Consider the following 14,044-nt stretch of genomic DNA (forward strand, 5'->3'; position numbering starts at 1 on the left):
AGCGCCGACTGCTCACCCGAGAGGGTCTCGATGGCGCGGATGGCCCAGTTCTGGTCGGGGTAGTCCACGAAGGCGTAGCCGGACTTGAGCAGGACCTGTCCCGCCAGGGGCAGCTTCCTGTCCCCGAAGAGCTGCCGGAGGTCGTCGGCGGTGACGGCAGGACTCAGGTTCCCGATGTAAAGCTTGTTCATCATCCGTCTCTTCCCCGAGAGCCCGCGGCTCCCCCGGCCCGGTACCCGGCGCTCCTCGCCTCCTCCGCTGCCCTCTTCTCCCCTCCTCCTCCTCCGCCCCCCCTCCCCGCCCTCCGCCCGCCCGCCACCCACCCCCACCCTCAGCCTGGCTCCCCCCACCGCAGCCGGCCCGGCCCGCCCGGGGGCAGAGGCGGAGGCGGGGACTCGGCGCGGCTGCCTCCTCGGGGCAGAGTCCCGGGCCGGGCGGCGGCGCGCGGACAAAGCGCTCTCTCTGCCTCCCTCTCTCTCCCTCTCAAGGCGGTGGCGGGAGGAGGAGCAGCGGCGGGCGGCGGCAGCGCACCCCGCGTGTGTCTGTGTGAGAGTTTGTACGGGCGTGTGCGCAGCTGAGAGTGAGCGAGCGAGCGCCCCCTCCCCGCCCCGCGCTCCTGCGCCCCTCGCCTCGCGCCCCCCACGCTCCGAGCGCTCCGTGCGGCTACCCAGGCTTCTGCCCCGCGCCGGGCGGGCGGAAGCGGGTTGCGGCCCCGTGCTGGGGCTCCCGAGCTCCAGAACCCCGGGCAGTCGCGGCGCAGAGGCCGGGCGAGCGGCGGGGCGGGGAAGGCGCGCCCCAGGCGCGGGTGGGAGTGCGCGAGGGGGAGCGGCTGGCAGCCGCAGGCGTGGGAGGGCGAGGGGCTGTGGGAGAGCGTGGAAAGGGGTGTGCGCAAGGTGGACCGGATGTGAGGGCGCGGCTGCCGGTGCCGGCGGGAAGGTGTGTCTCGGAGGTGAGAAGCGAGGGCAAGCTGGGAGACCGCAACTTTGGCGGCGAGTTGGCCGAGTCCGGCGTCCTGCGCGGTCCCGGGCGCAGCGCACGCTCCGAGACCCGCTCCCCGCCCCGCTCTCCGGGGCAACCGGTCGGCGCGTGTGGTCGAGGGAGCGCGGACGGGAGTCGGGACGCTTGGGGCCGGTGACTGGCCGGGCCCTACCGGACCATGTACCCCGGGGAAGTTGTTCCGGCCCTGGGCCTCAGTTTCCCGGCCCGTCAGAGGAGACGGAAGGCCAGAGAGGAGCCACGTCCCCTCCGCCCGCACCCTGTGCGCCCGGAACCCCACGACCGGCGGTAGCCTGACGTTGGCAGCTGCTCTCTATTCTGGGAAGTGCCGAGGGCTTCCCGAGCGGCCGCTGCGAAGCCAGGTGGCGGGTGGGGAGGCGAGCGGAGGGGGGCAGGGGCTGCGGCTGTGACGATCGACGCTTGCTGCTAGGCTGCGAGGCCGGGTTCAGTCCCCGAGCCGGGGTGGTGGGAGGCGAGGGTGGCTGGAAGCAGAGGCGCTCAGGCGGTGTAGGAGTTCCCCGAGCACTGGGAAGGGCCCGGAGAGGAAAGAGGTCCTTCCAAGCGGAGGAAACAACGTGACCGACGGAAGAGGCAGGGTTGGGATGAGAACAGCCCCAGCCGAGGGGCTAGGGAAGGAGCCAGACAGGCTGAAGGCCGGTAGCGAGTTCCGGGGACCGTCTGGAAGTCTGGTGGTTAGAACCTTGTCCTAGCCAGGAAATGAAATTCTATAGGAAAGAAAAAAATTGGCAGGATTCAGAGACGAAGGGGCAGAAGAAGGTTCCAAGGTCTGGATTTCTGGGGGGCCTTAGGAGAGGTGATGGTTTGATCGGAGAAATGTGGATTTTTTTTTTTCTTGAGGGCGTTGCAGGTCTCTGTAAAGCAGCCACAAATGTAGGGATGGCATAGGTTCTGGTCTCCTGACTGGGTAATGAAGCACTGTCTTTTCCAAGCTCTCCTGTTGACAAAGTGGGCGGAGGGAGCGCGGCTTCTTAAAAAAATACACGTTCCTAGGCCCCTTCCTTTGAAGACTGACTCTGTGAGCCTGGATTTTGCATTTTCCCTAAGTACTCCCAGGTGATTCTTGTCTGGGAAACACTGCCCAGTGGAAGGTGTTTCGGCCTAGAATTCAGACCTTCCTCCTCTGCCCCCAGCTGTGTGGTCTGGAATGTTCCAGCATCTCTGAGCCTAAGTTTCTTCACCTATAAAAAGAGGTTAAGGCAACCAGCTCTTGCAGGACTATTGTGAAGGCTACACGGATAACTGAGTAGTGTGTTGAGGCACAGTGGACACACACTCCATGCTTGTTTCTTTCCCCCTAGAAACTCGAGCTTTAAAATACTTGCGGGGAAGGAGATCTCCCTAAATAATTAGTTGTCCAGAGGAGAAAATGTACTCATTCTCACCTACGTATTTGCAGTAATTTGGATTCTGGCTTTCACCTCAAATATTTACATATTCCCTCTTTTTAGAAGAGGAATTGGATTTTACTACTGCTGGAGTTGGGAATGGACTTTGCCATTATTCCCCAAGCTAACATAATTTAGGGGTGGATGCTTCCCTACTAAAATGTAGTGAAGAATCACAAATGAAAACTATTGTGTGTGTGTGTAAACCTCAGCAGACTAGGAATTAATGATCTTCAGATTATTTACACAAATACCCCTAATTGGTATGGTCACCTTCGTATTATAGGCCAACATGTTTGCTTATTTTATTTTCAGTGCTTCAAAGCTGCACGTTCTAAAAGAGAAATGAGAGTGGCAGGCAGGGATAATTGGTCTCATTCTTCTCTGAAAGGTTAGTAAAACTTTTGTTGTATAATATTTTCAGACATGTCAATTCCTAGGTCCTACTGCAAACCTTTTAACATGGATTCTCTAATGGGCAGCAAACATCTAAAAATTCTTGGCAGAGGTGGCTTCTGGTGACCTCTTCTACCCTGTTCACCAGGTCACTTGCAGACTTTTTTCCTGGAATGTAACTGCTCTTTGCTGTAATTTGTGTCTTCTGTCCTGCTGGTGGTTTGTAAACATGGTGCTGGAGGACATGTGTCTACTATACCTCTGATTTGCAGCACCCACAGTACCTTATCCTAGAAGGCAGAGTTGCTCTTTCACATGATAGAAAACAGCCTCCAAATGCAAAACCAGAAACCCAGAAGTCATTGCCACTGCCTGACAAAACTGTTTTCTACCTGTTTTCTCCTGCGTTCTCCTGCTTCCCTTCCCAGAGAGATGAAATGGATGGAGATTGATCTGGGCTGAAATGAAGCTTAAATAAGCAAAGATTTTATGAATGTTTCATTGAGGTCAGAAAGTTGGAGAAACTATTATATTAGGCATATTACTTTTAAAAACATATATTAACCTTTTTCTCATGAATTTCAGCAGTACAGATCCTCATGATTTTCCAGTGATTCCTTTGGGCAGAATGGTGGTAAGTTGGCTGGGGCAAGATTTCTTAATGTCACTTTGCAGGTAGGAAAACTGAGGTGCAGGAGAGTAGACTTTTTTCATGGCCATACAGAGGGCTTGAAACACAATTGGCAAATACATGTTAGCCTGACAAAGAGCCCATAAAGTATTAAGGCCTCATCTTAACTTTCATGACAAAAATATTTCTGTCCATGGACAGAACACCTTCTGATAGCATCATTGTGGTGAAACCTTTGGAATCAAAAAAAAAAAAAAACATAGTGGAAATGTTTTTGCTCATCAGTAATAGTGGTCATTATGGGCCAGTGATTCTAGATATTGCAAGGAGTTGGGAGGGAATATGAAGCCTATTTGTTGGAAAGTTGGGAGGAAAGACAATGTCTGTAGGCAATTCAGTATTTGATTATGCAGTATTTGGTGGTGTCAGCACCTACCTGCTTGTTGGGGATGATTTGATGGTGGGGTAACATCGTCTAGATACTTCTGAGTTGGCAAAAGAAACAAATTGTCTGACCTTAGTTGAGTTAATTCACCTCTCTGAACTTCCCGATTCCTCATTTGTAAAATAGTCCAACCTACTTCCTCACCATAAACTCTAGCCCCCCCCACCCCCATCTCGTACTTTTTGTATTTTCCAAATACTAGGCCATCTCAGAACTCTGCTCCTCTGTACATACTACCCCCTTTCCCTGGAATGCATTTCTTCCCTTAGAAAACTGCTTTTTCCTCTGACCTGACCCCAGAGTACACAAAGCACTTCCTTTATACAGCTAAAAAAAATCTTGTTTAGTGGTGATAGTTGCATGACTCTGTGAATATACTAAAAACCCCTGAGGTGTACACTTTAAACATGGATTTTATGGTATGTGAATTACATGTCAGTTTTTAAAAATTGTGTGAGAAAAAAGTCTTAGTTTTTTTTTTTTTGGTGGGGATGGTAATTAGGTTTTTATTTAATTTATTTATTTTATTGGAGGTACTGGGGATTGAACCCAGGACCTTGTTCATGCTAAGCACGCACTCTGCCGCTCAGCTCTATCCTCCGCCCAAAAAAAAGTAGTCTTAATGAGATCTTGTCTTTTTCATCCATTGGCCAGTATCAAACCTGGCACATAATAGGAGCTCAGGTAATACTTGTTGCATTAACAATTACTATCTGAGGTTTGCTCTAAGGGTTAAGTGAAAATGTATGAAATGGTACCTACCTTACATGGCACTTGACATGTAGCAGGAAGAAGTGTTCACTTTTCACCCCTGTTGAATTCACTTATTTATTCATGACATTACACAATATTAGGCACTAAGGAGACAGAATGGATAAACATTATCCTGCTAGAAGAGTTTATAATTGTGAGAGAGATAGACGTATAAACAGATTATAGTTTGGCATTTGAGGTGCCACAAAAGACTTTGTGAGCACAGAGGAGGAGAGACCATCTCATTCAGAAGGGGGATCACCATGGAAGAACCGATGTTGGAAATGTGTTTTGAAAGATAAGTAGGGATTTTCTTGGATAGGAGAAGGAGTGGGAGAGAAAATGCATCCTAGGTAGAAGGACTAGCATTTGCAAAGGCACAGAGGCACAAAAAAGAATCTGCTCCACACCTAAAATCAAATCCAAATGTTGATTTAGAAAGAAGTTTGAGAAATAAAGAACAGAGAAAATAATGCCAGAAAAAACAAAAAAACCTTCCAGAATTAAAGACATGGATCTCCAGATTGAACTGGTGTACTGAAGGCCCAGCGCAAAAGATCCGGAGCAAATCACGTTGTAAAACTTAGAACCCAGCTAAATTATAAAAGCCTCTAGGAGAAAATAGGTCATATAAAAAGGATTTGGAAAAAGAATGGACGTGTGTTTTTCTAAAACAAAGGACTCTAGGAGGCAGTAGAGCAATGCCTTCAAAACTGAGTGGAAATGATTTCCCGTCTAGAATTCTAAACCTAGTTAGACCATCAATTAAAAAGACATGCAGGGATTCAGACATGCTTCCATTTGAGAGGAAGCCACTGTGCCAACAAAACCATGGAAGAGGAAGATGAGGTTTGGGATATATGGAATCCAACCCAGGACACTATGAGTAGAAGATCCAGAATGCCAGCAATGTAGCATTTCAGAAAGCAATCAGCAGAGGCTGGAACAAGAGGATAGATGGCTCTGAAAGTGAGGACTTCAAGGAACAAATGGAATGGAACTCATGTAGAGTGCATAGTAATTATTTCTAATAGAACGGCAGGCACGTTGGAGCATTTGGAAAAAATTAATCACAGGTATATAGAAAACTAGGCAAATGGAAAAACAAGGAAATCATTAACTAGGAAAAACACATGGTCATACAAGAAAGGAGCAATGGTCATAGGCTCAACAGTGAAAATATTTGTACAGTCATAATTTAAACACAGATGTATTATCCAAACTGCAAAAGAGAACTTACAAATCAATCAGGAAAGACAACTATTAGGAAATGGGGAAGAATATGAATGGGCTAATTCACAGAAGAAGAAACTCAAATGGGCAATAAGCTCAACTCATGAGTAAATGGGGAAATTAACATTATTCACAAATATTAAATTGACAAAATTATAAAATTATGACACAAATTATTGGTGAAGGTTAGGGGCATCAGAACTGCCATACATTGCTAGCAAGAGTGTACATTGAGATAATTGTTCTAAAGAATACTTTGTCAATATCCAATAAAACCAAAGATAGAAGCCTTTAGCACTCCTTGGCAAACATTCTGCTAGATGGCCTCTTACATCATCTTTCTTCACACCCTCCAATTGCTCTTCATCCACTCAGGTCCCAGCAGGTGACCTCACTTTCTATTTCACTGAGAAACTGGAAGCAATCAGGAGAGCAACAAATCCCCACCATATCTGCCCTCATACCTGCATCTGTGCCCACAGACTCTGCCTACTCTTCTTTTACTGTGGATGACTATACATGATCCAGAAGAGAGAAATGATGACTACAGAGAAAATAAAGGTGCACATCCTTTGACTTAGCAATTTCTCCTCTGAAGAAATTCTACGAGTGCATAAGGAAACATATGCAAGGTTCCTTGTAGCACTGGGATGGTGAAAAGTTGGAACCCAAGTGTCCAGCAGCAAGAAAATGGATTTAAAAAAATGAATTGTGGTATTGTCATAAGTTGAATATTATACATCAGGTCAAAGAGTATACACATTGCATTTTCTCTGGAATCAGTTTATCCCTTTCTTCTGGATGAAATAAATGAAATAGGTTACATGAATTAGTTAAAAACCAAAACATATACTGAATGAAAAGTTTTATTGTAGAAGGAAATATTTGTTATGATACCATTTCTAAAGTTTGAAAATATGCAAAAGCAGTTCTGTTGCTGATATGGATATCTTTGTGTAGTGTAAATGTATAAAAATATGCATGGAATGACAAACTTCAAATTTGAGATAATGATTATCTCTGGGAAAGCTTCTAGTCTGAGATAATAATTACCTCTGGGAGGGTAGAAAGGGGGATAGGAGATGGAAGGACACATAGGGAATTTTCATTGTAACTGGTTTTTGTTTTTAAAGCTAAGTGGTAGGTAAATGGATATTTGTTATGTTTTCTACCCTTCAGTAACAAAATTTTTGTTACTCTGGCCCAGGATGATTCTCAAACCAGATTAAGCATGGTAATCACCAGAACTTTAAAAATAGATTCCCCAGACCCACCACTAGAATTCCCAAACCAAATATTTCAAAGCTGGGACCCAGGAATCTACATTTTTTTTAAACTAAAAGGTTTTTTTGGCTTATACATATTCATACTTATATGTACATATATATGCACATATAAAGATTTATTTATAAACAAATATATATATAATGAGGACTTAAGAGAAGTTTGTAAGAATTGTACAAAGTAGTCCTCTATAGCATTTATCTAGATCCCCCAAACATTAACGTTTTACCATATTTGTTTTATTCTTTTCTCTGTGTCTCAGAACCATTTGAAAGTAAACTGCATATGGGATGTCCCTTTGTGCCTACTTTAGTTTATATCTACTTAAAAAAAAAAAAAAGAACAGTCTTCATATAACGCCAGTGTAATGATCAAAACTTGGAAATAAACAATACTATTCTCTACAAACCTTATTGACATTTCACCAGTTGTGTCAATATCTGTTATAGCAAGACATTTGCTGCATTTGGCTGTTTTATCTCTTTATTCTCCTTTCATCTGGACAGTTGTCAGTCGTTCTTTGTTTTTCATGACATTGACTTTGTTGGTTAAAACAGGCTACTTATTTTATAGAGTGCCCTTCAGGTTGGGTTTTTCTGATGTTTCCTGATGATTAGGTTCACGTTATAGGTTTTCTTGCAGAAATACAGCAGAAGTGATATTGTGCATTGTATCAGGAGGCACAAGATGCTGATTTTTCCCGTTATTAACTTTGGTGATACTAACTTTGCTCATTTACTGAAGGTGGTGTGTGCCCGGGTTTCTCTGTTACAAAGTTACTAAGTATCTCTTGGGGCAAAGCTTGAAACTATGTATATACTCTGTTACTCAAAATTTCAACTGCTATTTTTAGTATCTGTTGTTGACTCTTGACTAGGTTAGTTATTATTATTATGGTTGCCAAATGGTAATATTAATTTTATCATTCCTTTTATATTTATTGGCTTTCTACAGTGAGGCAGAGTTTTCCTCCCTCTCCCACCACTGATATACGTTATATCAGTGTAGACTAATGGGTTCTTATTTTATTCAAAGCATTATAAACTGTCATTGAGTATTTTGATGCTCAGACTTTCCCAAATTTGATCAGCAAGAGCCCCTTCAAGCTGGTTCATGGAAGCTTCTGACATTGTTCTATGTTTGCACTTTCTCTGCCTCAGTCCTATAATCAGCCACTTATTCAAGGAGCCCTGGTGCTCCGTTAGCAGAGAACAGTATTTAGAAACCAAGATCTGCATGCCAGATACTCACTGCTGCTGGAATATTGTTGACTCTAGACCCTGACAGACAAAAGAGCTAGGAAACAGATTTCGTATGTAAATATACACACACATGCTGATCTATACTTACCTATTACTGTGTGTATTAAAAATCACAAGTTTACAGTGATACCTCTGATTCCAGTGAAACACTGCAGGATTAATTTTCTCCTCCTTCCCACTCTTCATATTTGTAGCTCTCCTTTAATTGTGGAAAGACTTGGTTCCCATTATCCACAATATATTTACTCATTTGATCAGTCCTAGGATACACAGAATTGCTAACCCACATTTATGAGAAAAAAGACTTAACTAGGCTCCTAACTATTATCTAATATTAGTTTAGAGTTCTTTGGGGTTTAGCCTAAGAGTATGCAGTCCAGATACAATGTTCAAAAGTTACTTGAGTTTTATTTCCCTCTTCAGTATTGGTTATTTTATTCATTTGAAATTTGGCTGGTTTGGTTTTTTTTACATTTTAGTGTTTCCCTCCATCTTTGATTTTATTCTTCTCTTTTTGTTGTTGTTCAGTATGTAAAACATTAACATGGTTCCAAAATACAGAAGTTATAGTCAGATGATTTCCATCCCTCCCCCTTACTTCTATTCTATCTGATCCCAAGGATAACCAATCTCTTTAGTCTCTAGTTTATCATTCCTGTGTTTCTTTTTACACAAATGAACATATACAAGTATTTTTTTCTTGTTATTCCTTTTTCTTACAATAAAAATAGCATAACTGCAGATACTCCTTTGTACTTTGATATCTTCACTCAACAGTATATCCTGCAAATCGTATTAGTTCACAGAGATCTTTCTCATTTTTTTCTTTTAACAATTCTATAGTACACATGTGTTTCATATATATGTGTGTCAGTGGTTTCCAATATTTTTTAATTTTATAAACAGTGATGTCATGGATAGCCTTTATGTGTGTATTTTTGTATTGTTGGAGGTTTATCTTCAGGGTAAACTCTTAGGAGTGGGCTTGCTAGGTCAAAAGATTATATGTGCATACACGTGTGAGTTTTAAATACGTATTGTGAAATTGTCTTCCAAAAAGGTTATACCAGTTTGCATTCCCACCAGCAGTGTAAAGAGTACAATGTATACAGCCTGCCAACAAGGTGATTATATTTTTAATTTTTGCCAATCTAATTGGTGAGAAATGGTATATCAGTGTAGTTTTAATCTGTATTTCTCTAATTACGAATGCAAAGGAACTTCATATGTTTAAGGATCATCTTTATTTCCTTTTTTTTGGAACATTTTCTGATCACTTTTTTTGTCCATTCTTCTTTGTGTTTTGATCTATTTTTTGCCTCAGTTTTTATTATAAGCCCTTTATCTGTGATATGTTGTAAATATTTTCTCCCAGGTTTTGTCTTTTGACTTTGTTTATGGTGTTTTTTCCCATGCAAATTTTTATGCAGTCAAGTTTATCAGTGTTTTCTTTCATTCCATTTGACTTTGAGTTACAATAAGAAAGCTTTTCTCTACACCCAGGTTAAATAGGAATTCACTCATTTTTTAAAATAGGACTTGTGTGGCTTCATTTTTTTATTTAGGTCCCTGATCCATTTGGAATTTATTCTTCTGTATGGAATGAGGTATGGATCTAATTTTACCTTTCTTTCCCCAAATAGCTAACTAGTTGTTTAGTAGTATTTATTTTAAAAATCCTTCAGCCCAGATATTTTGAGATGCCACCTTTATCACATACTAAAGTTTCATATATACTTGGTTCTATTTCTGGACTTTCTTTTCTGTTGGTCTATCTATTCATGTGTTCATACCCCACTGTTTAATTATAAAGGCTTCAATGTATGTTTCAATGTCTGGTATGTCTAGTTCCTCTTGTAGCTTTTTTTCTTTTTTATTTTCTTTAAGGATTTTTAAAAAGTATTTTCTTGTCTGTTCTTATTTGTTTTTCCACATGAAGTTTGATACCAGCTTTTCAAGCTCCATAAAAAGTTGTTATTTTGAGATTACATTATGTTATAAATTAAGGATAACAGACATCTTTGTGATGTTGAATCATTCTATCTAAGAACAAAAGCTCACCAATCTCATTTAATAAAAAACACTGGATTCTAACTATGCTGGAAAGAGGAGATGTGGAAGAGCTAAATGTCATTGACCTTAATGGGAAGTCAATACATAATAGATAAAATTGGTAAGTCAAGGAATGATATAAGCGAATTAATTAGAAATTCATAGATAAATGCCAAGCGAAAGAGTTACAAGAGGGAAAGGATATTTTGTTTTTTTAATGAGGCTTTTAATGCATTTATTAGTAAGACTCCTAGTAGGAAACACAGGACACTCATTCAGAATAATTGAGAATCAAGGAGAAGTGCTGTTTAGAGGTGTGAATGAGGTTAAAAGACATAAACAGGGCCTGGTGAAGCACTCTGCCGCTAGCAGCAACAGGGAGCCGTTTTCCCCATTTGCCCTTAAGAGTGATGGGTGAGACGAACACTAATGGAACCAAGAGAGCTACAGGAGAGGACTGCCCGATAGAAACCTTGGACTTGGGTTGAACACAGTCACTGCTCACTGCAGCTCAGGAGGTTGAGAGCATGACAGCAGGAATAAAAATCATTCCTATTTTTCTCCCAGTCTTCCCAGTGCCCTCTAATGGCTGAACCAAAGCAGAAGACAGAGGGCAAAGGAGCCCATTAGTGCCATTTGTAATGAGCAGACTCCAGGACACAGTATAGAAGGGAAGGGTGAAGAGTGGATTTGGAGGCACATGGAAGATACCCAAGCAGTACTGTAATACATTTTAGTATGTGAAGGTACAGCACATAAGACAATTAAAAAAAAAAACTTAGCCAGTGAATCTACAGTCAAAGGGAACATGAACCAAATAATTATGATAAAGGTTGAAAAGTGGTAAATACCTGAAGAGAGATCGAGTGTATCCCCAATGAGAGACTCCTGGTAGATTCTCTAGAGGGGGACATAAACATTCAGTTCAAAACAGTCATGTCAGCAGAAACACCATGAGCCTCTTGTTTTATAATCAAATGTCCTCTCAATCAAGTGGCCTCTCAAACTCAGCCTGCAAGTAAACATCCCCTTCCTGCCCACAGGCTATAGACGTTTAGTCTAGTTCATGGTTTCTAATTTACACTGCATTTGGCTTCCTTGATGCTCTACCCCTTCTCTGTGTTCTCTTCCTTTCCCATTGCACCCTACTCCTTGAGACAGGAAAGCATTGTGGGAAGTGCTGTATTGAAGTCAGTAGACCTGGAATTGAATTTCTTAACTTTCACTTTACTAGCTGTGCGACCTTAATAAGGTTACTTAGCCTTTCTGAGCCTCAATTACATTTTGCAAAAAGAGAATAATACCTACCTCATGGAATTGCTGTAAGAGTTAAAGATGGTATATGTCAAGTACCTGGTACGAGGCTTGTCACTCAGTAGATGGCAGGTAAGGATGTCACTATTCCTACTGAAGATTGACTTTCCCTCCTCCCATTAGGTTCTTGACTTTGAGCCCTTTAGCGTCACTCCGAGGGGAGTTGCTCTTCTGGCAACTGCTTGAAACAAATGTTTCTGGACAAAGTTGGAAAGGATCTTAATCATAATCTGGTCTATCTTCCCAGCAAATGCAGGAGGATCTGCCACAGGCTTCCTGACAGGTGATCACCCCAATTCTGCCCACACAAACAGAGAGCTCATCACCTTCTGAAGTTGCCTGTTATTAGAAGATTAGTTGTTTAGAAGACAACTTTTCCTTGAATTGAGCTGAAATCACTTTTCCTACTAGAGACTGAAAATCACATAGAGCTAAAAGAAATCTTCAAGATCTTCAAGCACACTAGCTTATTTTATGAATGAAGAATCTGAGGCTCTGGGAGGCACTGCAAGGTGCCGTTCTTTGTCGTAATGCTTTGTGGAACTACACAGAACAGTCTCCTCCCCTGCCCTTCAGTGTTACCAACTAGCATACCTCCCAGTTCTTTAGAGCTGCTCACTCAACAACCTCCCCCAACCATGAATCAAGGTCTATTCTTCACCTCTCTGATCACCTACCTTAGCATATGCAATTTTGTGATGCCCAGAACTAAATCTGATTCTTACTGTCATCTGGTCCCAGCAGAGTGAAATGAGACTATCTGAGATCCCAGGCAAAGGATGGCCATTAGACCTAGAAAGGTCAAGTACTTGAGTAAGACCAAATCAGCAAGTCATTTATAGAAATGGGGTTGGTTGAGGTTGCTCAGTTCTGTTAGGCCCCCTTCGCTGGACAAAGAATCTGCCTGTGTGCTTCTGAAACATCTGTGCCAGCTCCAGAGAAAGATTAATATTAATATTAATATAGATTTAATTTTAACTTTTTTTTTCTACCAAGCAAACAAAAAAGAAAGGGGAAGGTAGAGATAGGGGAAAGTGTCAAAAGGAGAAAGAGACCTGTTGTCCCCAAACCAGTTGTTAATTAGTAATTTTGCCCAAATAAATTATTAGAATTATCACATGACTTTAAAATAAACCTAAGCAGAATTTCAAGAAGTCTAGCATTGTTGGCATTTTCTGGTAATGTTGATGGAAAAGGCACAATAAAGAACTGCCTGGTACAAGGTACAGTAAAATTGGTGAGTCTTTATTCCAGGCCAGGTAAATTACCTCTGGTTCTTACAATGTTCCTGAGAAGAGGAAGGAGGAGGCATGGCTGAAAACTGAATAATCCTCAGAAAAGTTATATGCTTTTAAAAAATTGCTGTAGTCACCAACATATTTAAAAAGATGCCATTTGACTCTAATTTGTTTTAAGATCAGTACCACATCTGGTAATTAGGTTTTGAGATTTTTTTCTTCTAAATCTTGAAAACCAGTGACCATTAATATTAGAATGGGTAGGTTAAATTCTGATTTTAATGGGAGGGATCTATTTTTATATCCCAGTTACCTCTATTTTTTTTCCATTTACCTATGTAATTTTTTCCCAGATTTAAACGAATTGGATATACATCCTCCTGGATAACTTTTTTTTTAAATCACCCTCCTATATTTGAACATTTTTAGCAGTCACACCAGAAGTGGTCTTCAGAAGCAGCTGATCTGATTAGCTAATTACTGTTCAAAAGAACAGCTAAGTAAGTACCACGCCAAAACGAAAATTGTTGTTTTTGTCAGAAGTTTGCCATTGTTCAGATGGACAATTTTAAATAACACACATGCAGCTGCTTATAAGCAATTTTTTATGTTTGTTGCTATTTTAAAAAGAACAACTAACAGAGCTATTAGCAGCCTTCACCAGGTCCATGAAACAAACAAATAGCTTAATGCTGCCACATTCTCCAAGGAAATTTATCCTGGGCTCATGCTAGACTCAGAGACTGAATGTAACAGGCAGGGCACCAGACACCATCCTTTCACTGTGCTCCAGCTTGAAGAGGGAGATTTTGGGCAGCTTCATAAAACAGCAGTTTGGTTTTGGTTCAGTAAAGTAACTACTTTGTGGCTTACTTTGAATTATTTTTTAAAAGACTGGTTTATAAAGTCTTACTGCTGTCTTAAATATTATTTATCTTACAAGCAAAAGTTTTTTTTTCTGTGGTAAGATATCATCAAGTTAATAATGGAATTCAGTGGGAAATATTCAATTTTAAAGCTAGCGTTATGCCCAG

At 41.7% G+C, this 14,044-nt stretch overlaps 1 protein-coding gene and 1 long non-coding RNA gene across 5 annotated transcripts in view; one reads left to right on the forward strand and one right to left on the reverse strand.

The window, feature by feature from the left end:
- The window catches only part of IGF2BP2 (insulin like growth factor 2 mRNA binding protein 2), a 145,867-nt gene extending 145,581 nt beyond the window's left edge, over window positions 1-286 (reverse strand). For all 3 annotated transcript variants that reach the window (XM_072962482.1, XM_072962486.1, XM_072962470.1), the window contains exon 1: window positions 17-286. In XM_072962482.1, coding sequence (XP_072818583.1) covers window positions 17-194 — 178 coding nt within the window. In that variant the 5' untranslated portion in view covers window positions 195-286. The remainder of the gene's footprint in view (window positions 1-16) is intronic.
- Window positions 287-946: 660 nt separating this feature from the next.
- Window positions 947-14,044, forward strand: part of LOC140696819 (uncharacterized) — a 57,520-nt gene continuing 44,422 nt past the window's right edge. Inside the window, exons 1-3 of one of the 2 annotated variants that reach the window (XR_012073361.1) lie at window positions 947-1,358; window positions 2,718-2,793; window positions 12,020-12,926. This is a non-coding gene — a long non-coding RNA (uncharacterized lncRNA). Of the gene's footprint in view, window positions 1,359-2,717; window positions 2,794-12,019; window positions 12,927-14,044 lie in introns of those variants that run through there. The other variant, XR_012073360.1, reaches the window with a different exon arrangement.

The sequence above is a fragment of the Vicugna pacos genome, chromosome 1 (assembly GCF_048564905.1).
Source record: "Vicugna pacos chromosome 1, VicPac4, whole genome shotgun sequence".
NCBI classification, from domain to species: Eukaryota; Metazoa; Chordata; class Mammalia; order Artiodactyla; family Camelidae; genus Vicugna; species Vicugna pacos.